Genomic DNA, 23,425 nt, shown 5'->3' on the forward strand with positions numbered 1-23,425 from the left:
ATTACCCAAGGGGGGGGGGGGGTGCTAAAAACATCCAAACCTGAGTTCAGAACTTCTGAGGAACGAAATTTGTTCAAATGTGTTCACATATTAAAACATGGCCGACTCATCTACGTCGAATAGCCAATCAGGAATCTCAAATCTATTACAAGGTCTCTAGCTGAGTAAAGGTGTTTTATATGCGGCTCGTAATTTCTTCGGGCCATATCTTCGAAAAATATGAGACAAATCTTGATTAAAATTTTGAAGATGTTTCCAATGAAAAAAAGTTGTTTTGATAGTTTATATTAGCTTCTTGTTAAGTACAAACTCCTTGTACTTGTTTTTTCCAGGGCTGTGACGATGGGTGGTGCGCCCAACTGCTCTAGCTAGGATAATAGTAGTACCGGCTGGTAAGGGACTGTTGGCTCATACAAACCATGGAGTAGGCCATCGAAAATTCAACTATCCTATGGTAAAGAAAAAGAAAAGTAAGATTAAATTTATTGACAGAGTTTTTAAAATTCAAAAGCCTCAATTGGCTTCTGCCCAGAATAGTATCTTATGACAAGGAATTAATTTTGTTAATCAAAAGTGATTTTGATTAATCTCAAAGCAAATTTGGACTAAAATATCAGATGGAAATTGAAAGTGGTCAAAACTTCAACCACAAAGTCGTTAACTTGCTTAATTGAGACTTTGTGGTCAAAAGCAATTTTGATTAACCTATTAATAATGTTACAAATTCTGTAAATAGTAATTATTGTAGTAACGTAACCTGTAAATAGTTTCCCGTAATGAATATACAGCCCCTATACATTCGGTTGAAGTATATGGTCCCCCCTATTTTTTCATTGATAAGATTCGTGAATGAATAAAAAGAAGAAATAAAATAATGGTCTACTATTTTCGAGAAGCATTTGGAATCTTGTAGAATATTTGAGAGCTCTCTTTTCGGTGTTTATAAAAAGCGTCCCGCATGATAAAAGTCAGTTTCGATTGAGAATTTGTACTGAGAGCCTATTATTTGCTCTGTTTATAGCGAGGCATTTCGCTGTGTTGTTTTCGTATTTGGAAGTAAATACGTGTGTAACCGTTGAGTTTACGGTGTTGAGTGATATTTGCTTAATTGCTGATGATTAATTTAGCAGTTGTTAACGATCTCTCCTGTACATAGTGTAAATAAAGCTCCTGTGTTTTTATCAAGAACTGTGCCTTCCTTTCAAGAAAGTTGGAAGTCGCAACCGGATCTGTTACAATAATTTTTTATACCCAAGAGCAATTTTGGTTTGAATACTGCCGTGGGTAGGTAAAGGGCAGTAACTGCAAAATTATTTTGCATTTTTGAATTATTCTGCATTATTTTTGCATTTTTGTCATCTATTGCACATTAGCTTTATTGTAAAGGCTTGCTTATTTGGTTTCCGCTGAAAAAAGAAAAAACCCTCTGATTCCATCATTTTCATATTGCTAGTATTGAATCAAAACGCGTTTCTTCAAATATCTCGAAAACTCATTTCTGCAGGTACTGCTGTTTACCTGCCCTAAACAGAATAGTTCATTGCAACAAAGACGAAAATATAAATCCAGAGTAAAAAATTGCATGGGAGCTTAAGCCACGGAGTTCTTTTTAGTTCATATGAATTTTTTACATTTTAGACGGAATTCAAATTAATTGCATACGAAAATAAGCTTTGACGATTGTTAACATCTTTGCTTTATGGTTATAGCTAGAAGATTTAAAAAAAGGGAAAATATTATGTGAAGTCGGACGTAATAAATATTTTAAACATTTTCTCAATGCCAAAAGCTAAGTTATTTACTCGTAGATGCGTCTTTTTTTCTTAAGAGCGCAGTAAAGTTCCTCACTTTTTTTTGATATATTGGTTGAATTTTCACAAAACCAACAGTTTTTTCTCAAAATATGCAGGAGTGTTTTAAACTCTTCTGAAAACATTCAACATAAAAACAAGTCATCCTTAACAGAACATAAGGTTGCAAATGCAAAAGGACTCGAACTTTTTCGCAAGTGAATCAAGCAATAGCAAAATAAACCAGTTATTATTAAGGTAAAAAGCAGTAAGTTACCGTCCATAAACCAGGGCCAAGGCAGAACCACACGCAATACACATGCATCCCGAGACTGCAGTTTCGTCCTTGTTATGGACTCATCAGTCTGGGATAATCAGAAACCGAACTGGAGGCACATGTTCTGTCATCGAAGCTGAGATTACCAACGAACTGGTCACTAAAACGAATTTAGTGCACCAGCGGGAGTTCGCAAGTACTGATGCAGCTCAGTTCGTAAAGTGAAGATAAAAGCTTAGGCAATACAAAGCGGTAACTTACTGATTATTACCCAAGCTTTTACCTTCTATTTTACGAGTTGAACCGCACCATTGCTTGCTGTTCCCCTCTGGAGTGTTAAATTGATTTTAGTTACCATTTTGTAGGTAATCTCAGCTTCAATGCTACAGCATTTGCCTCCAGCTTGGTTATTGACACTACTCCAGACTGATGAGTTCACAGAAAAGGTGAAACTGATGTCAATACCGAGCTGTCGGTATATTACATGTAGTTCGCGGTGTCTAGTTCTTTAAGGTATATGATACTCACCTTCCCAGACTTTGGAGGCAAAACCATGGAACCACTGAGGCGGAGGGAGGGGGTATCGGACCGAACAGGTGGTAAGCTTCGAGCAGGCAGAGCGCCATCCCCAGAATCGAAGTCAGGAAAAGTCGACGTACTTGGCGTTCCAAACGACTGTGGCTGGGGCGCTTCAGTCTCCGCAAGTCCCGTCGAAATTCCTCCTCCCTGGCACTGGCACTCGGGCTGCATGAATAGAGAAGTTTTCGATTTTTCAATTTTATTTTTATATGATAGAGTGACCTGTATGACCATCATAGGTCAAAAAAATTTTGCGATACGATAAGTAGTTTTTTTTAAACTAATTTTTAAAGTTCAAGCGCTTGTGACGTCAAATGGCATAAGAAGTGACGTCATGCGCTCTTCCGATAGGGGAGAAGCCGAAGGTCACGCATTCGACTTCGAAGACGAAACGTAAAAGGCTTACCTCCTCGCATTTAACTCCTCGCGTTTCTGGAACATTAAACCTCTCATCCTCTCGGAAATATTCGAATATCATCATTGATGTTACATGAGGAAGATTATTTAGATTGTGCTTTAACGAATCCGGTCTTCATAGTGTGTTCAAAAGGATTATTGAATTTCTAAAAAATAAAAATATCAGCGCGCTCAAAATGTCCCTAGCAAAAACAAGGGATCTTCGGCGGAAGGCTGCCCATTAGTGCCCCGTGACGTAGGCTCGTGACGTTTCAGAAGAGCGCACTTTTGCGCGTGGATTTTTAAAAATTCATTAAAAATCAACCACGGTGTTTTAAAATTCGGCGATGGTGAATTTTTTAGTTTTGAGGGTCAATTAACAATATCCAATAGCCAAAATATGAACATTTCATAGGTTGCAACTTCCCTATTAGATGAATTTACAGTTATTCTCAGCTATTGTGAATAGAAACATGGAGGAAAATAGAAACAAACTGTATTGAAACTTGTCTCTGTCTTAAGTTAACGTTTTTTCCGCAAGATTACATAGTCTTTTTGAAGGATGGAGGATTATTTGCGGATTAGGGCTGAGAATAGCCGGTTTACTCCGCCAATATGTCATGCGATGACTCTTGGCTTTGTATAGTCCATTTATCTTTAGTTGGCACTTGACTCCGCCTTATTTCAGAAGCGTCTATCTTCAGGAAGAGGAGATACGTAGAGGAAAATTAACGAACGGAGTTTGAAACGTCATCTTGTAATTTAAAAAATCAACCAACGAGGTCCAACATTTCAATTCTGTACGGTCAAGATAGGTGTCTCATTGGACAGGTCATATACCAAGTAAAGGGGTGGGTCTTGTTTTCACTTCTTTCAGCGGTCATTGGTCAGACAAAACAACGCCTCCTATAATAACTTGAAATAAATGTTGGCGAGTGTAGGGTTGCAATAAAGAATGCAAAGCTTGTCTTTTTTAACACGCTTTTATTAGTTTCACCTGTATGTATGTATGTATGTATATATGTATCTTGTAACGTAATCTTGCAACTCAAATTTCGCCCACTTCTTGCGATTGGATTCTTTTGAAATTTGGCACGCGAACTCAGCCCCGATGACAATGCAATATTCTATAATCATGTTAATTAATTAACAATTAATTGTTAGTTTATTCTAATTTTAATCATAATTTTGGCATAAATCCAACAATGTGAAGAAGAAATTAAATATATATATATATATATATATATATATATATATATATATATATATATATATATATATATATATATATATATATATATATATATATATTAAAGAATGCTTGCAAAAATTATTTAAAAATAACTTTTAGAACCTTAAATTTTTCTGCATCAGACAAAATTTGTTCCAATGTAATTAGAACATGAGTTATAATTGTTTTAAACTAATTTCATACCAAAATTTAGGTGAGCCTTCAATTGGTAATTTATTGTCGATCAGGCCATTGTTGAACAATACCTTTATTGAAATGTATCTCAAATTTACAAAGTAGTAATATAAATATGATTTCCGCTCGCATACATCGATGACTGAGATGGATTAGCTGGATTGGACAATTAATCGACAGGCAATTTATCGGGGCAGTTGAATGTTTTTAGAGCTCGACTATTACACTCTAAGAAGTGTAATTATTCTTTTTGGAGTTCGAAAGACTGCGTTTCGAATGCTGCCCTAGAACTTTAGTCGATTTTTACTTCCTTTTACAAAAAAGGAAGTATAGTATTCGCGAAAAATTTTTCACTCAAAAATCGACCTTAATTTCCATATTGCTCACCCCCAAATGAATATTGAGTTTTTTTCCGACCCGACCACTCGTACCTATGTACCTAAGAACGTATAGACGCCCGAAATATCCATTTTGAAGTTTCCCGAGTTAATTACAACGAGTTTTTTCGTGACGTCTGTATGTACGTATGTATGTGCGTATGTGTGTATGTATGTCGCATAACTCAAGAATGGTATGTCCTAGAAAGTTGAAATTTGGTACATAGACTCCTAGTGGGGTCTAGTTGTGCATTTCCTATTTTGGTTGCATTCTGGTGTTTCTAAAGGGATCTTTTGCACCTTTTTGGGGGGAATTCATTGTTAATTTCGATGCAAACTCAAGTGGTGTTATAATTCGGCGGACACTTGGCGATATATCGTCAGTCTTTTGGTCGCCAAGTTTTGTCGCCAACCTGGCGATTTATATTTATTTATTTTTTAAAAACCTGTGGCCGTTGTTGGTGATATTTAGAGAGTTAGAGAGAGAATCACATTAAAATTGCAATAACAGGGAAATAATATTAAATTGGAGTAAAAGGCAGTCATGTGATGCACACATCAGCTCGTTTTGGGGTAAATTTCATGAATATAAAAGATTTTGAATTATGTTCAAATGAATACTGTTTCGTAAAACAAGTTGATCTAAACAGAAAAAAAAAGAAAATAATAGTTTAAAAAACTAAAAAAAAAAAAAAAAGTTTGAAAAACTTAAAAAAAAAAAACATTTTTGTAGAAAAATTAATTAAAAAGTAAAAATAATGTTTAGGTGATAAGTATACATATAAAGTAATTGATGAAACACTTGATTTTAATATAATACAAAAAAGCGTGGGAGGCTTCTTATCAGTTGTCATGAACTTCTTCCATTTGTTGTCCATGCAATAATGTAAATAGACAGTACCCAGCGGTTTTTTTTATTACATAAAAAAAAGTGTTTGTTCAATTACTTTACATACTTATCATCTAAAGATGACTTTTTCCTTTTTAGTTCCTTTTGCAACAAAAGTGATTTTTTTTTTTTTTTAGTTTTTAAACTAATTTTATTATTTTTTCGCCAGCACGCGAGCTCAATGCAGTTATTGCTGCAACTTAAACATTTCAGGTCTAAATAATCATATAACGAAAATATACTAGGAGTACTTAATTTTTTTTTTTACAACGCCAAAATGTCGCTCTTCGAAATGTCGCTGTCTGAAGAACAAAAATGTGACTGAATGTTGTTATCATTAAAAATTCGCATGGACTGCACTGTTCATAATTTTGGAACTAAATTTCATTGCATAAAAGCTAAAAATTACTCAAAAATCTCTTACCTTATTGATGATCTTGGCGATGAAATTGTTGGTTGCAGTACTGCTACAGTGCTGGGATCCAGTGTTTGGTGTGCTACATGGCTTTCTGCTGCGCTTATAGGACTCTGTGAATAAAAATGCAAGCGAAATTAAAGCTCTGGAGAAGGGATGCACCGATTAATCGACCACTTTGTCGATTATTCATAATCGGCCCCCAGTCACCATTAATGAAGGCGGTTGATTTTCGACCGGCTAGGATCGAACCGCGATTAGTTCTAGCCAGTGGCGCACACAAGGGAGGGGTCCAGGGGGTCCGGACCCCTCCCATAGGTCTTGATTTTTTTCCCCGATTGATTATGATTCTATGTATTTTGTGCCTAAAATAATTTCAAACAGAAGGTAACAATTATTTCAGTTTTAATAAGTGAAAAAATAAAATCCTGATGTTAAAAGATTTTAAAAAAATATTGAGCACTTTTCCTACAACAAATTGCCTATAACAAGCAGAATGGTGATTATAAATGAATACACTAATAACCATGTTTTTAGTTTTGTAATAACTAAAAATATTAAGTGACATTTTATGAACTTTAATCATATGGTTCTTCTGCAACGATGAATTTGCTTTGCTGAATCATTTTTTTTTTAATTATGAGAAAAGTTAATGCGTATATTATTTTGCTTTCTGGTAATGTATTTAAGTATAGTTCATTAATTAATGCTAATTATTTATTCAATAGTTTATTTTTTACTGTTTTTCGTTCTCGAGAAACGATAAAATCAAGTCAATATGTTTGACGGCGTATTGTGGTATGATATGAGAATGAGCCTTTCGATCTTGGACCCTCCCCTTGCAAAATTCCTGTGTGCGCCACTGGTTCTAGCTGACACTAAATATTTTAATAAGTCACGTGTCCTACAAAAGACACAATGATTTATGTAAACACAGCAGATGGAGCATTTGAGGATGGACTCACCATGAGTGGGCGAATCAGCGCAGGGTCTTCATTGGGGGACGTGGGCTTGGACTTCGGTTCGGGAAATTTCCATCGCGTCGGGGAGCCCGGCAGACATCGAAGAGGAAAGGCTTCAGGGCCTGTGAAATAAGAAATCAAAAAGGTCTCTAGTACGGAAGGCAATGGGGTCGTCTCCAAAATTTCAAAAGTATAAGCATGCTTAAAAACATAGGATCTGATCATTTTTTAAATGATTTGTTTGAGTTTAGTATTTAAAAAAAAAATTAATTTGAATTTTGTCATCTTGAATTCAAATTACGTTTTTCGCAATCACGAGTGTGTGTTTGTATGTGTGTGTGTGGGGGGGGGGGGGGTATGTGTATGTGTGTAGGCATGTGTGTTTGTGTCTGTGTGCAGTCATGAGTGTGTGGGTAGTTGTGTGTGTGAGTGTTTGTGTGCGTGGGGGCGGGGTATGTGTATGTGTGTGTAAGCATATGTGTTTGTGTCTGTGTGCAGGCATGAATGTGTGGGCAGTTGTGTGTATGTGTGTGTATGGTGGTGTTTGTGTATGTTTGTGTGTGCGTGTGTGTTGGAGCGTGTATGTATGCGTGTGTGTGTAGGATATGGACGCAACCTGGAGACGGTTTTCGCTATAGGAGCAGCATCGTGAGGCCGGCCGACGGGTGGTGCTGGCAGAGCGTGGCGCCGCGCCGGTGGGAAAAATGATAGCACGCCAAAAACACTCAAATGAAAGCAATAAGCAATCGTGATTGCTCAAAAAAATACTTAAATCGGTGAGCTTTCATTGTTTATATCTCTTATCGATGACATTACAAATGATGAAATGCCATTCTGTGTTGCCACTCACAGAACTAAATATTTAATTCGCATCTTTACTCACGTGTATTGGCAACGATAGGGTTGATAGCAAGCGTAGAGTGCACTTTTAATTCGCTGCTTGATTATCATAACGTGGAAACGTAGTACAAAGATGCGTCAAAGAGCATCATTTGTGACGTCATAAAGACCACGCCTTGTTTGAAAAATCGGACGTTTAAAAACATTAATTGAAAAAAAAAACTGCTAGGAAAATAAAAGTATTTCCTGGGCCCATGTTATTATTATTTTATTTTATTTATTTATTTATTTATTTTTTTGCTCGTTCTATCCATTTCGATGACTAAAAGTAGAACTTTTGACTGAAGGAAACCACCCCATTCTGAAAGCCGGAAGTAAAAAGGAATAAAAATTGGGAGAGGAATTGATTCTATTTTTAAACAGGACAAGTACAGAAAAGAACGAATTTATGGAATGTGAAATATTTTTAACTGCATATTACATTAAAAGTAATAAAAAATCATCACAAATGTTCTCAAAAATAGCTTAGAAATAGCGTTAAATCGGTGGAAATACCAGTATAGATAACTATCTTGCACTAAAACAAGAGATAGTTGCTGATGAAATTCATTTCCACATTTTTGTTTACTGACATTTAAGTTTTAATTTGAAGATCAATCTGGAACTATATTTTTTAATATTTCAAATAGCTGTTACTTTTGTCTTAATCAGTATTTTCCCTCTTAAACATGGGATAAAGTTTATGTACGTTTGGCAAACTTCTTATTCATCAATATTGAAACTTTTTTTTTTTTTTTTGGAGACGGAAAGATTTTTGCTTCTTATCAGTTCGACCACCAATGAGATGAAAATGCAAAGATGTGGTTTACAGGATTACAGGCAGAAACACGCATTTGTAGCTTTGCAGGTATGCTAATTTGCCGAATTCTAAATAGAGAAACATCGCAATGAAAAAGTGCGCTTCAAAATCTCCTCACAATTTTTCCATTACCCCTCACACGAGGAAAATACACGATATGTGCAATAATGGAAGAAGTTTAAATAGGTAGCAATTGCAAGAGCATACTGAGACACTGCCGAAATTTTAAGAGCTGCATCAAATTTAAAGACTTGGCAAGAAATCAAAGATAAACACTCTACTTCCTGCATGTGGCAGGACATCTGCAAAGCGTGTGAAAGACATCTTCCATTGCTCACCGGAACTCGCTGAATTTGGCGACTTGACTAGTAATTTTGGCAGACTTTAAGACTTCATACTTCGAAAATGGGGACATGAGGGCAAATTATTCATGCGTCCGGAATCATGTTTTAGCTTGGAAATTTTCAATGCCAAATATGGTTGGGCAGTAAATGTCACTTTGTCGTGACCACCCCTCACCGTCTCCCTTAAGAACTGAACAACCTCGTTTATCCGCTCAAACTGGGACTAAAGACAATCCGGATAAGCAAAAATCCGGATAATATGAGAAATAAACAAAACACATTCTTAAGTAAGCAGGCTTATCTTTTATTACAACAATAAATAATGCTTTGTAATAAAACTACATTCTATCGTTTCTAGCAAATACTCATTTGAGGTAGTCAGAAGTGAGAAGCAAAGGGATGCAAGTGGCAAAATATAAAAATTTGGAGATAGCCAGTAAAAATGGTAGGTGAACCTCTCCTCTGTCTTGGGGCAAGATATAGTACTAGTAGCCCAGGTAGTTGCTGCTGTATAGCATGATTTAGAAAAAAATTTCAATGAAAGCCTACCTAGGGTCTGATCTTTAAAAGTGTTTTACTCAAAACTTCAAAATTTCCACAAGCGAACACGTTTTTAAGCGAAACACGTTCTTAAATAAGCAAAACACGTTCTTAAATAAGCAAAACACGTTCTTAAATGAGCAAAACCCGTTCTTAAATAAGCAAAACACTTTCTTAAATAAGCAAAACACATTTTTAAATAAGCAAAACACGTTCTTAAATAAGCAAAACACGTTCTTAAATAAGCAAAACACTTTCCTAAATAAGCAAAACACATTTTTAAATAAGCAAAACACGTTCTTAAATAAGCAAAACGCGTTCTTAAATAAGCAAAACGCGTTCTTAAATAAGCAAAACGCGTTCTTAAATAAGCAAAACACGTTCTTAAATAAGCAAAACACGTTCTTAAATAAGCAAAACACGTTCCCAAATAAGCAAAACACGTTCTTAAATAAGCAAAACACGTTCTTAAACGATCAGACTTTATTTTTTTTTTACAACAAAGAACGATGCTTTTTAACAGAATTATATAATATTGTTTCACGTAAACACTTAACCATTTATGGTCCAGCTACAGAAGTGACGGACTGATACTTCAAGTTTGCCATGTTGTTTGTTAGATTAGTAAAATTTTTTGTGCGACCTATGCGAGAGAAAGCGAATATTTAATCAGACATGAACTTTGCAATGAAGGTGAGACATATGTATTATAACCTATGGATCCGTGGTGGGCCAGTCAAATTGAGAGAGAGAGACAGATGAGGCAGTGAGAAAAAAAGGGATGTAAGTGGCAAAATAAAAAATTTGGAGATAACCAGTACACAGGGTAGGTGAACTTCTCCTCTGTCTTGGGGCGAGAGATGGTACTAGTAGCCCTGGTAGGCGATATTGATTTAGAAAAACTTTTCGAGGAAAGTCTACCTCGGACGTTATCTTTAAACGCGTTTTACTCAAAACTTGAAAATGTCCACTTACATTCCATTGCTTCTCACTGCTTCATTTATATAATTCAGCTGCAGTGGTTACCGACGTTTCAAGTACGCCATGTTTGTTTGTCAGATTAACTTTATTGTATGTTCTATGCGGGAGTGGTACGATTAATTCAAATAAAAACCAAATATCTGACGCATTTATAGTTACGTAAATATAACTTTTTTTAAGCTTTACAAATTGGATACAGATAAACGGGGGTCGGGTGAAAGAGTAGGAGGCTATCTTACGCTGCTGGTCCTTGTTAGGTCCCAATGACCCTTCGCTGGCGTAGCTGTAGGTTTGGTCATTCTCGTCAGTGATGTGGATGCGTGGTTGATGCCCATGTGGCTGTTCTTGCGGTGGTGTCGTCTCCGAGAACATGCTCTGGGGCATGATGCTATTGATCTCGTAGCCAGGGTCCACCTAAAACGAGACACGTTTGACATCAGAATAGCAGCCATTTGGTCTCGTGGATGATTCAACTGAAAAAACTTCACATTTTCATTTTAGTACGCAAAAGAAAACAACTTCTGTATCTCTTCTCTACATAGTATAAAATGAAGTCCCCAAAAAGCGTGTGTGTGTTTGAACTCGAAAAACTCGAGAAGTACCCGGCCGATTTTCACAATTTGTTCCTTTAAGTCCTGAAAAGGTTTGCAGACCAGTTCGAATAAAATTCGATGAATAGTTCTTTTTTTTTAATTCCAATTTACGTCCAATTTTCACACAAATTCTCAAATATGGTATTGAAAAATGACTTGCACATACTAATATTACATATCGTTAGAAAGGGTAGCATTTTCCACGTTCTACGCAGTTTGTTTCAATGCTCTAACTTACTTATGGCGGGAGTTATTTGCGTTTTTAGCTCGAATTTTTTTAGGCTTAGCTGAAATTTAGGCACTACTTTCTTCGTTAAATAAATCAATGAAAAGTGAAGGAATTTTCCCACAGTTTTCTTTTTGACGCCATTGGAAAAAGCGACATTTTTTACTCCAGATCTAACTCGACCTATGGTCGTAAAAATAAGCTTTTATCTCGAAAGGAAAAAAGTTATAAGCCTTTTTAAATCAAGTTTAAGAAATCTCGATGCCATTCAAATTTTGAACCATTTTCTTTCGCATTTTAATTTCTTAAACTTATTTTATTTTGTGTTTGCATGGTTACGCATTTTAAATCCATCTTTCTGGATTTAATTTCTTAAAAGTATTTTAATACCTGTCGTCATTGTTTGGAAGGTAAATCATGATGTATTTTTTAATTTATTTTTTACGTCTGATTGTTGAATATACGTCACTTGACACAATTTCTATTTTCAAGGTGGACCGGGCAAAGCCGGACAACGCAGCTAGTATAACTATAAAATACTTGAGAGTAGGATTACTTACAAAATTTTTTGTCTTTCTCTGAAGACGGGTCGAGGTGCACTATAAAACAAGAAGTTCTGTCTAGAACTAGACGAGCCTACGTTCCCGTATACCCATACTACTTTCTAGTACCTGCTCAATATTCTCAAAAATAGCTAAAATCGCAAATTTTTTCAAACATATTTTTAAAATACTTTAAGCTGATTTCTAGGAATAAAATATTCCTCACTCATCTAAAAAAATTAAATGCGAAAAAAAAATAGCAGCAACTTTTAAACAAAGCAACTAATACACTTTTTTCCATTAAAAAAATCTTTAACAGCTTTCAAAACGAAAAACTAATAATTAAAATTAATAAGATCATTAAAATAAATACATCACATCAAAAAAAAAAAAAAATCGTTTCTTTTTCCCCTGTTGCCAAAAACAATTTTTTAAATGAATTAATGCACTTACCAAAATAAATAAAAACAATAAAATGTCAACTTAAAAAAATAATTTTCATTGTCAAAAAAAAAAAAAAAAAAAAAAAAAATCGTCTGCGAATACCTGCATATCTTTATGTAGAAACATAAATGACTTCGAGTTTATTCGCCGAAAACTGAATACCTAAATTAAAACTTCAGCGTAAAAATAAAAACAAGTCAAATCAACAATAATTATTTCACAGTCAAAACCATAGTTGCGGAGTCGGAGTCGGAGTCAATCTCATTTTGGGGTAAAGGAGTCGGAGTCGAATATCTAAGAATCGGAGTAAGTCATTTGTCCTCCGTGTATAATTTTTGCCAAAGCTACGAAATCAGAGTCGAAGTCGGAGAGTAGGAGTCCGATTAATTTTCGGGCATAGGAGTCGGAGTCGGAGTCAAGTGCCCCTAAATTCTCGGGGTCGAAGTCTGTAGTTTGGCGTCAAGAACTATTTCCAACAAAAATTGTTTGAAAAAAATCCGTCTTCAAGTACGGAATCTACATTGACTTTCAGTTTCCCCGTAGGCGCTAATGTTAAGGGATTTGAACTGTTCAAAATTGAACGAAAAATTGTTCAAATCAAAAAGATATTTTATATACAAGTTTTTCATCAAAAGCTTTTTCCTACAAAGTTTGTTTGAAGCAAATTCGCCTCACAGTTCGGAATTGCCTTGAATTTCCCCGTAGGCGCTAATGTTAAGTTTTTTTAAACTGTTCAAAATTGAACAAAAGATAGTTCAAATTAAAAAGTGAAATATGGGAATGAGGTGTCCTCGCCGAGATCTTTCGAACAAAAAAAAGTTTGTTCGAATCGGACTATTCATTCAAAAGTTATTAGGGGGGGACAGACAGACATACAGACCGACAGACATTTTTCCCCATCTCACTACCCTACTTTCAAATTTTTAATTTTTCAATATTTATTTAATTATTTTATTTATTTTTGACTTTTTTTGAGCAATCACGATTGCTTATTGTTCTCACTTGAGCGTTTTTGGCGTCCGTGCCTTTTTCAGCTTGGACCAAGCCTGCAGCACCACCGCCCACCTGCGGCGGCGCGGCTGGTCCTGAGCACTGTCCCCCGAAATCCACTTTTGCTGGGCGGTGGCGTCCATGTCCCACACACACGAACGCCTACACACACACACACACACACACACACACGAACGCCTACACACACACACGAACGCCTACATACACACACGAACGCCTACACACACACACGAACGCCTACACAGACACACACACGAACGCCTACACACACACACACACGAACACCTACACGCACACGCACGTACACAACACTCACTCACACACATGCATACATACACTTACGCACCCACGCACCCACACACATGCGCCTACACAAACACACATGCTCGTGATTGCGAAAAACATAATTTGAATTCAAGATGCCAAAAATTCAAATTTTTTTTTGTTTTTTGTTTTTTGCGATATTTTTAAGATGCATTAAGCCTTCTTTCATGCTTTTTTCTTCTTTTTCTGACTTTTACTGGGAAAGTAGGCTAAAAAGCTCATTTACCGTGCAAATTATCTTATTCCACCAATACTTAAAATTCAAGCTCATGCTGCTTTTACCAATAATTTATGCCACCCATATCTTTGTCTGCTGCTCTAACTACGATACAGATTTAACGGCAACCTCTAACTTGTTGAAATGATGTTGTCTTTTCTATCTGATTTGCAGTCAGCGCCTTATGTCTCGTGTTCGAGTACCAGCAGCAATAAGAAAAGTTTTAGTGGTATGATAGACCAGAGAAATGGTGCCATTATGCTGACATAACAGAAAGGTGCTTATTTTACTATAGCTACTTGCGAATGTTTTCCCAAAATGTAGTAAATTTCAAAAATAATTCTCTGTAGCTAGCGAATTGGCATTATTGGTTGGTGCAATAATACCAATAAATAAATGCGATATATCGACAGCCCGGTTATCCCGTCCAGAGACTGCAGTTCCGTCCTTATTATGGATTCGCCAGTCTGGGGTAGTGATTAACTGAATTGGAGGCAAGTGTCATCACACATTGAAACTGAGAGTGCCAGCAAACTGGCATAGATAAAATAAATTTATCTCACCAACGAGAGTCCGCAGCTATGGTGCGGTTCAACTTGTGAGTTGAAGGCAAAGCACGACCAGAACAATGACATCTGCCTCCCAGCTCGGTTATTCACAAATGAGTCCATAACAAGGATGAAACTGCAGTGTCTGGATTTGTGGAGTAGTGAATAACCGAGCTGGAGGCAGATGTCATTGCTTTGGTAGTTCTTTGCCTTCAATTTACGAGTTGAACCACAGCATGGCTGCGGACTCTCATTGTTGAGATTAATTTACTTGATCCACTAGTTTGTTAGCGCTCTCAATTTCAATGTGATGACATCTGCCTCCAGCTCGGTTATTCACTATTCCACAATTCCAGGGACTGCAGTTTCATCCTTGTTATGGACTTATTTTTGAATAACCGAGCTGGAGGCAGATGTCATTCCTTTTGTGGTTCTTTGCCTTCAGTTTACGAGTTGAACCACAGCATGGATGTGGATTCTCGTTGATTAATTTACTTGATCTCCCAGTTAGTTGGTGCTCTCAGTTTCAATGTGATGACACCTGCCTCCAGCTCGGTTGTTCATCATTCCAGAAGGATGAGTATATAACAAGAACAAAATTGCAGTCTCTAGATGTGGTAATGGGGCTGTCGGTACATTGAGTGCAGTTCTGCCTTAGCCCTGGCTTAGGGGCGGTAACTTACTGCTAAATACCACTAAATGTTTTATAATGTAAAAAAAAGGGTGAACCAAGGAAGCGAGGCGGCCACACATGTAAAAAAAGGGGTTACCTTTCTTTTTACCTGAGTGAGGACTCTTCGGGGCACCTTGACGATGGATCGGAGGACACGGAGGCAGTCCAGGAAGGAGGACAGACAGAGGAAGCCACCCCAAACCAGGAAACACACCTGGACGATCAGCCAGATGATCTGCGCACACAACGGAATGTCATGAGAAATATGAAATTCATGAAGGTTACACTAATAGGATGGTGAAATTATGTGACAGACATTTTAAATTGCAGATAAATGAACGCTTATTTGGATAGTTTTAGACGGGGGAGAAGAGGGGTTAAATTTTTCAAAATTGCAAATTTCAGGATTTACCTTTTTTTTTTTAAATTTTCATCTCCTTTCTTGTCGGATTCCGGTGAGGGTTTTTCGGATTTGTTGTCCTTTTAATGGGTATTTTTAGGGAATATTGTTCTTATTCTAGTGGGGATTTTAAACCACTGTTGTCTTTATTATAATGTTGGGCCTTTTTTGATGATTAAAGACAGTTAGAGATTTTCCAACTCCAAGGTAAAAGGGATTCTTAATTTCATTTTCATTAGAAGATATATAGTAACCTGTTATGTAAAACACTTTGTTACTACTCTGAAAGTAAATTAAGTGCAGAACAAAATTATTAAAACTTTGAAGCGAAGAATTTTTTTACAGTCATTCATAAATGGATTATGTTGAAATAAATATTATGCTAAAAATTTATTTAGCAAATGGGCAGCACTAATGTCTAAAGGAGGCTCGAGCCCCCTCTCCCCCCCTTAAGGACGCTCATGATGATGGTTAAGAGGTAGTTGAGCTGAAGTTTCATCAATCTAGATCAGGAGCTTTTCCGAAAGCTATCCTCTTCAAATTTGTACGCGTTCGTTTTGGTGGAGATTGAAACATAGGAGTTTTTTATATTACAAAACTAAACCTAATTCTCGTTTTTGTGACGGAGGCATCACTGTCATGGTTATTGCCTAATAGATATTTCTGTTGGCTTTAATGCTAACAGCTACGTTTATCCTATCGTTTCATTTTACGCAATAGCTAGCAAACTAGGTCCTGAAATCCACTGCTGCCCGCTGAACTTACAAGAAGCGTAACTGAAACCTTTGAAAGAAATGTTAAGAAACCTTTTTTTTTTCATGCAGAAATTCTGACTTTCTACATTATTTTATGCATTTACATTCATTTATTAGAATGACAAAAGAAAATACTTCTATATTGTTGTCTTGTTCATGGTATGCAAAGAAAAGCATTAGATTACACCGAAGCTGTCGAAGACAGCCTCGGCGACCTCCACAGCCTTTTCTGAAAAAATCATATCATTTGGGTCATCCAGGCTCATCTTGAGAAGCCTGGCCTGAATTGCTGGGCTGCCGAAGATATGCTGAGGAGATAGTTGAAAGTCGGGACAGTGTGGGTAGTGAATTGAGTAACTTCTTAGTGCGTCACTTGATAGTTTCATGCCCTTTACTTGCTTTGTTCGAAACCTGGTTATTATTGATGTTATTGTGCGATTACAGTTCAGAATTGGAATAGAAGATTTAAAATTATTGATGATAAATTTACGGCTCGCCACAGCATTGGCATCAACTAAAGTGAGGTTCGATGATTGGGGTTAGGATCTAGACTCCTTGGCAAGTTCATCGGCTTTTTCATTACCAAGGATATTTACATGATTATCCATTGTAACGTGCAAGATGTTTTGGTTTCAATGACTTTGTTGATGGATTGGATGATTTTTTGACTTAAGTGGCACTTGCCCTTCTGAATGGCTTACAGCGCCGAAAAAAAAGAGAAAAAATAGTGATCTGTGACTGGTTATTGAGAGATTGACATTGGTACATTCTAAAACAGTTGCCCGCCACTAAAAGTGTGCTACGTTCTACATTTGCTAACTGCTTGATTGGAAATTTTGGCACATGGCCTACTTTTGAAGAACTCACCCAAGCACTGAATATTTACTTAATGGTAAACCCAACTTTTTATTGCAAATACTCGGTTTATGGGGCAATTGTTGCATTGAAAAGGAAGCTTCTATATGGAGACACCAAAGGCTGCAATGGCACATAAAATGAATAACGTCTCCTGCAAGTCATTGTATGACCGTTGATGTTATTGTTGAGTTATCGTAATTGTAAGTGAGTATGCTAAGGGGATTAACCACGAAGAAAATCAAGCAAGTCCATGGACTTACTTACCCGTAAAGAGTGCTGAATGGCGGCGAGAACTCCGGCCGTGATGACCAAGCAGAAATGCAGGGTGATGACTATGGAGACCAGGCTCTCATCATCCATCCGGGTCATCTTGAGTCGGGTCGCCCGAACCAGGGCCAGCTGTAACAGTGCGAAGCCGGACACTAGGCAGGGGTAGCCCAAGTCCCAGAGCACTCTTAGCAGTACTGGAGGCAGGCTCTGGAAAGGAGAACATCCCGAAATACGATGGAAGTCATTTACAGCTAAGTATACTGTTGAATAGCAATTTAGAACTATTTTTTCTGCACATTTTTGAATACTGTACATCCGGGATATAAAGAAGGCGGATTTATACCACATAGTGTAACGGCACCAGTAACAGACATGCTTAAGACATCGCTTTCAGATTAACTCAATTTTCTGAACCTTTTAATGTATCTAGACATTTTTAACTATTAATTTCTCATGCAACAACATCTCATCCAACCTTTCTCTGCTTCTGTATCCTCTGAATTAGTTAATTCTATTTTTATTTGCTTAATTTCGATAAAAAGCCCAACTCCAGTCACAGACACCGAAAAATTTGTTGACACCCAGCAACATATAGGCGGATTAAAAGATGAGTAAAATGGACAAAATTCCTTTTTTCTTTTCAAAATGTGCAAAAGTACTTTATTTTTAGAACTGAAGCTTCATTAAATTCAAATGAACATGAAACACCAGCCGATTTCGTGGTGTCTGCTCATAACCTTCCACCACTGCCTTGTAAATACCAACTGGCCCATAAAATTCACTCTGATAACACTAGATGGTTGCACCATGTTCATGAGTCACAGCAAGATCAGTTTTACCCGCCAAAAATTCTTGTTATTTCAATCCAAATTTATCACTGTCTGTTACAGGTGCCGTTACCCTATACTGAGGGTTTATAGTTTACAAACTGTTTATGTCAGGCAGAATAGTTTGACTAGTAAATGAACTCTTAAACACAAATCAATTTTCAGAAATTCATAATGCAGTTTAAATCCGTAGCATTTGGTATAGGGTAAATCCAGGAGCCTTTTTTTCTAAAACATTGCTGTTAATTTTGCCCTGGGCGGCATATCAGCAATAAGCACACTTCTAAACTTTTAATTATTCTTTTCATCTTCGCTACAATACACTATGTACAATCATCCTATTATTAGGTGGATAACCTTCAAAACATGTTACAAAATCCGGGCTCAATACTCCGGAACTTATAAACAGAGCTCACCTGCCTCAATACTTCTAAAACCGAAGAAACAAAACCCCTTATCTTTCCCAAGGGGGGAAGCAGTAGAATTAGCGCCATCTATGCGTTGTTTTCTACAATTGCATTGTAGCTCGTCATTCGTATGAAAAAGACGCCGTACTAGTGCGGGAGTCCTGCCTCGCTTGGCATGAAAACAGAATTAGGCAATAAGTAAAAATATTTGTACCTGAAGTGGAGGAAGTTGTTAAAAATGGGCTACCACTTTCATTTTGGTACTCATCGATTTATCTGTTCACTCAAAAATGGACGGAACTCGATGCGGTAGTAATCCCATGTTGTACATTTTGGAAGTCGCACACCATAAAGGAAAATGGCGTGTTCACACACACAACACTATTTATAGAGACCCTACACTTAGTTTTGACTTTGAAATCATGTATGGCTGTGATATTAAAAATAAAAACTGTTTCAGCATACGGTGCTTACAAGTTTTTGTAGCGAAATCATGCTAGGTTTTTTTTTTTTTTTAACTGTATGCATGGAAGCGGTTTTTACTACTATTTTTGAAAAGTCTAACTTTCGGTCAAGTGCTTGAACTTCAGTTAAGATATTTAACTTCACCATGATGTGACGAGAAAGGTCCCAAATTCTAGAATTCTCCCTCTTAATTGACCACTAATGCATGTTGACAGACAGTTTCCACCTTGCAGATGAAGAAGCAAGCGCTCTAGTGTTTATAAGAACTCTATGATGTAAACCGATTTCTTAAATCGGTAACATATATTGTTGAATGCTTCTATGACTGATTTATAAGTACTCTTGAGATATATACCACCGAATATATTGTAGAACTGTTTTATAAATATCCGGCTTATGTTAAATATGTGCAGCTGAATGTTACATACAATTTGGTTGGTAAATACTGTTATATGTACATCATGTATATAGTCCAGATCAAGATTGATGTTGGTCGGCCATTGACGTGTATAGCACAAAACCGGTTACAAACAAAATAAGCATGGTTTGCTTTAAACGAGCGTTGACGAGATAAATTTCAACTGAAAATTCAAGCCAAACTTCCTCCTAATAAGGAGCACACTGTGGGAGTATTGATTTCCCAGTCCAGTTTACTGCCCCGCCATGTATGTCGAGCCACACAATACTACTTTTCACTCCAAAGTTCCGCTCACCTAACACTATTGGTGGCTTAACCAGTTGGATAGGACCCTGAAGACAGCTCTGGTTTTTGAACCAGAACAGAAACCGAGCAATCCCTGGTTCAGCACCCGCAGAGTTATCGTTTTACTTGGAGGGCTTTGTGACCATAAGCATATTTAACGTCTCCCAGTCACCATTAATGATGACGGTGGATCTTCGACCAGCGAGGATCGAACCGGAACCCTCCGATCACAAGTTCGACTCCCTACCGATTAGGCCACCACGGTCCCACACAATACTACAGAAAACCGTTTATACAGATAAATAGTATGCTGTACGTGTTCTTACTTGTTTGGCTCCGTAGGGATCTACGAATAGGACGACCAGTCTGCAGCCAGCCATCAGACCCAGGAAGACGCAGAGGCTGGAGAGGTGGGGCCTGGCGGAGAGCTGCGCGCGCAGGCGCAGTGCCGTGAACAGGCTGAGCAGGGCGAGCACTGCGAACAGGGAGGCCAGACCGTGCCCATGCACCTCCCACAGCCAGCCCAGCTGGGCGTGGAGGGCGGGGGCGCCGGGCGAGTCGCGCTCGGGAAGCCAGGGGGCGCCTGGAACAGAGAATAGAAGGGTCGTCAATGCGGGAACAAGACAAAGTCATTGGGTGCCATACGGGGTGTCTATAATAGAACTGCGGGGTTTTGAAGCACATCGTTCAAACACAGTCGTAAATTTAAAGGCAATTTATAAAGACTAGGTTAGGGAATCTTTTAGGCTATCTTGAATTCTGATGAACTTTAGACGGGCATCCTTAGCCGCACATGGGGTTTCGCCAGCCAAAATTCTGCTGGGTGTAAAAATTAGGCCTCGGCTAGACGTGATTCGCACCCCTGTGAAGCCGGAATCTACTGTTCAGGGGAGGTTCTCAAGAGGGGGAAGTGTTTTTTTAAGAAATTATGGAGAGGGAGACAGGTGGGTTTTGGGATTTCACGGGGGAGAGAATGTGTACTGTACATTGCAACTTTCTGCTGGTGCATTGGCCGAGTGACATTTTGACCAATTGCGTGATCGATATATCCCCCCTCCCCTCTGACAATGTCCAACATGAAAATTCTTCAAGAAAAAATGATGAAAGAGCACGGCAGAGTTGACCCCCTTCAGGCTCCAATGCCTGTGATCTGAGAATCGCAAAGCCAAGGGGCAGCTTCTAGAGTTACAGTCCACTGACTGGCTGAAGAGTGCCTAGCTGAAGTTAGTTCCTCGCCTGTTCGCCGCGAGTGAGGATAAAAAAAAAAAGAAAAATCTTCAGCAAAGTTTAGGACTTTGCATCTTAAGGGGGTAGGAGATGTTGTATCCCAAGAATATGCACTTCTACTTCAATACTAACGGCAATGGTCACTGATTGGCACTCGTGCGTTGTTAAGTTTGATCACGGTGTGATGGCGCCTGAACTCGATGCGGAAGAGGACCACTTCATTTTGCAACGGGTTGGATCAATGAGAACGCGAGACTTTACTGTTTGCGCGTTCTCGTGGATTCTTCCTATTGTAATATGAAGTTGTCCATTTTCGCTTCCAGGTCACCCGCCATCTCTCTGTAGTCAAGCTTTAGGTTGCAATGCGTGCTGAGAAACATGTACTGTCTACCTCTGGTAAGTTAAGCTCCGCTGCCCGACCGATTAAACTGTTCCATTTGTTGAAAAAGGGGTGAGGAAAAACGACTTAAGAGCTTGCGGATTTAGTGTACAGTGTTATTGCCCATTTGGCGAACAATATAATTCAGTAGCAACGCCATGACGCTCGCCATGAAAATGGTTGCAATGGTAGCCCAACTCTGGGCCTAACAATTTCTCTTCTTACTGATTGCTCTTCCTTGTTCAAGGCTATTGCTCAACTTCTCAGAGGTGGACAGTATTGTTATCGATGTGGTGTGCGCTTAAGTAAGGTTTTTATAATGTTTACGGCTGGTCATCTTTTTCAATAATAAATACACACGCTATAACAGTTTGTGTTCTCAGTTGGGAAAAGATTAGATTTTTCTACTAAACGAAAATTATCCGCTTAACATCAAATTAATTACGTGAAATACACCGCCAGCTCAGTCATTTCCAGCCGAGGACTGCAATTTCGTGCTTATTAACACTCATCAACCCGGCATAGGAAAGTGACTCAGCTGGAGATGGAAAACCTCTTAAGGAAGTCAAGAGTGCGAAACAAACTGGTAGCTAATATGGAATTAGCAGACCAGACGAGTGACCGAAGCAATGGTTCGGTTCAACTCGAAGATTGAACGCGAGGCAAGGTATATTCAGGAAATTACCGCCCATTAGCCAGGGCTAAAGCAGAAATACGTGAAATACACCGCCAGCTCAGTCATTTCCAGCCGAGGACTGCAAGGTTTTCCATCTCCAGCTCAGTCACTTTCCTATGCCGGGCTGATGAGTGCTAATAAGCACGAAACTGCAGTCCTCGGCTGGAAATGACTGAGCTGGCGGTGTATTTCACGTATTTTTGCTTTAGCCCTGGCTAATGGGCGGTAATTTACTGAATATCAAATTAATTATTTTGCAACCAAACGGGTTTAATCAACTGAGATGTACTCAGTTGATCGGAAAGAGGAACTCACTGGTTTCCGTGACGGTGGCGTCCTGCTCTCGTTCTGTGTCATTCTCGGATCCGACGGTGGAGACGGGGTCTCTGTAGTGCTGCTGCTGGCTGCTGCTCCCCATCACTCACTCCAGGGTTTCTGAGGTGGAGAAAAGAAAAGTTAGTAAAAACTTTGAATGCGAGTTAGAAAAAAAAAAAGATACTTTTCACTCGTTGATTAGCTTAAGATCTCAAAGATAGGTCAGATTTTCTGTTATAATTTTTTTTCACATGATTGAGCCATAGGTTATAATACGCATGTCCCACTTTCGTTAGGCTGTCCCATCACCGATACATAGGTTATAACACGTATGTTCTACTTTCATTAGGCTGTTCCACCGATACGTAGGTTATAACACATTTATGACCCTCTCTCAATTAAGCTGACCCACCACGGATCCACAGGTTATAACACGCATGTCCCACATTTATTAGACTATTGCACCACTGATTCATAGGATTACATCGCGTACGTCTCACCAACATTAGGTTGACAGACTAGAACCCATTATCTCCCACCTTTATCTGGCTGTCCTCTAACCGGTCCATGGGTTATAAAACGTATGCCCCACTTTCATTTGGCATTCCCACCACCAATCCATCGGTTGTGACACATATGAGGCAGTGAGAAGCAAAGGGATGTAAGTGGACATTTTCAAGTTTTGAGTAAAACGCGTTTAAAGGTAACATCCTAGGCAGATTTTCATTTGGATTTTTTCTTTTCTAAATCATGCTGTATAGCAGCAACTACCAGGGCTACTGGTACCATGTCTTGCCTCAAGACAGAGGAGAGGTTCACCTACCATATGTACTGGTTATCTCCAAATTTTAAATTTTGCCGCTTGCATCCCTTTGCTTCTCACTATTTCA

General features: G+C 38.1%; 1 protein-coding gene across 1 annotated transcript; it reads right to left on the bottom strand.

Moving 5' to 3' along the window:
* Positions 1-364: 364 nt before the first annotated feature.
* Positions 365-22,638, bottom strand: LOC129226201 (uncharacterized). Its single transcript, XM_054860800.1, has 9 exons — positions 22,536-22,638; positions 20,265-20,521; positions 17,531-17,743; positions 15,363-15,488; positions 10,915-11,089; positions 7,115-7,233; positions 6,159-6,262; positions 2,596-2,811; positions 365-449 (listed from the first exon to the last, which is right to left on the bottom strand). Exons 1-9 carry the CDS (start codon positions 22,636-22,638, stop codon positions 365-367), a joined length of 1,398 nt encoding a protein of 465 aa, XP_054716775.1.
* Between the last annotated feature and the right edge of the window lie 787 nt (positions 22,639-23,425).

This window comes from Uloborus diversus, chromosome 7 (assembly GCF_026930045.1).
Source record: "Uloborus diversus isolate 005 chromosome 7, Udiv.v.3.1, whole genome shotgun sequence".
In the NCBI taxonomy this organism is placed as follows: Eukaryota; Metazoa; Arthropoda; class Arachnida; order Araneae; family Uloboridae; genus Uloborus; species Uloborus diversus.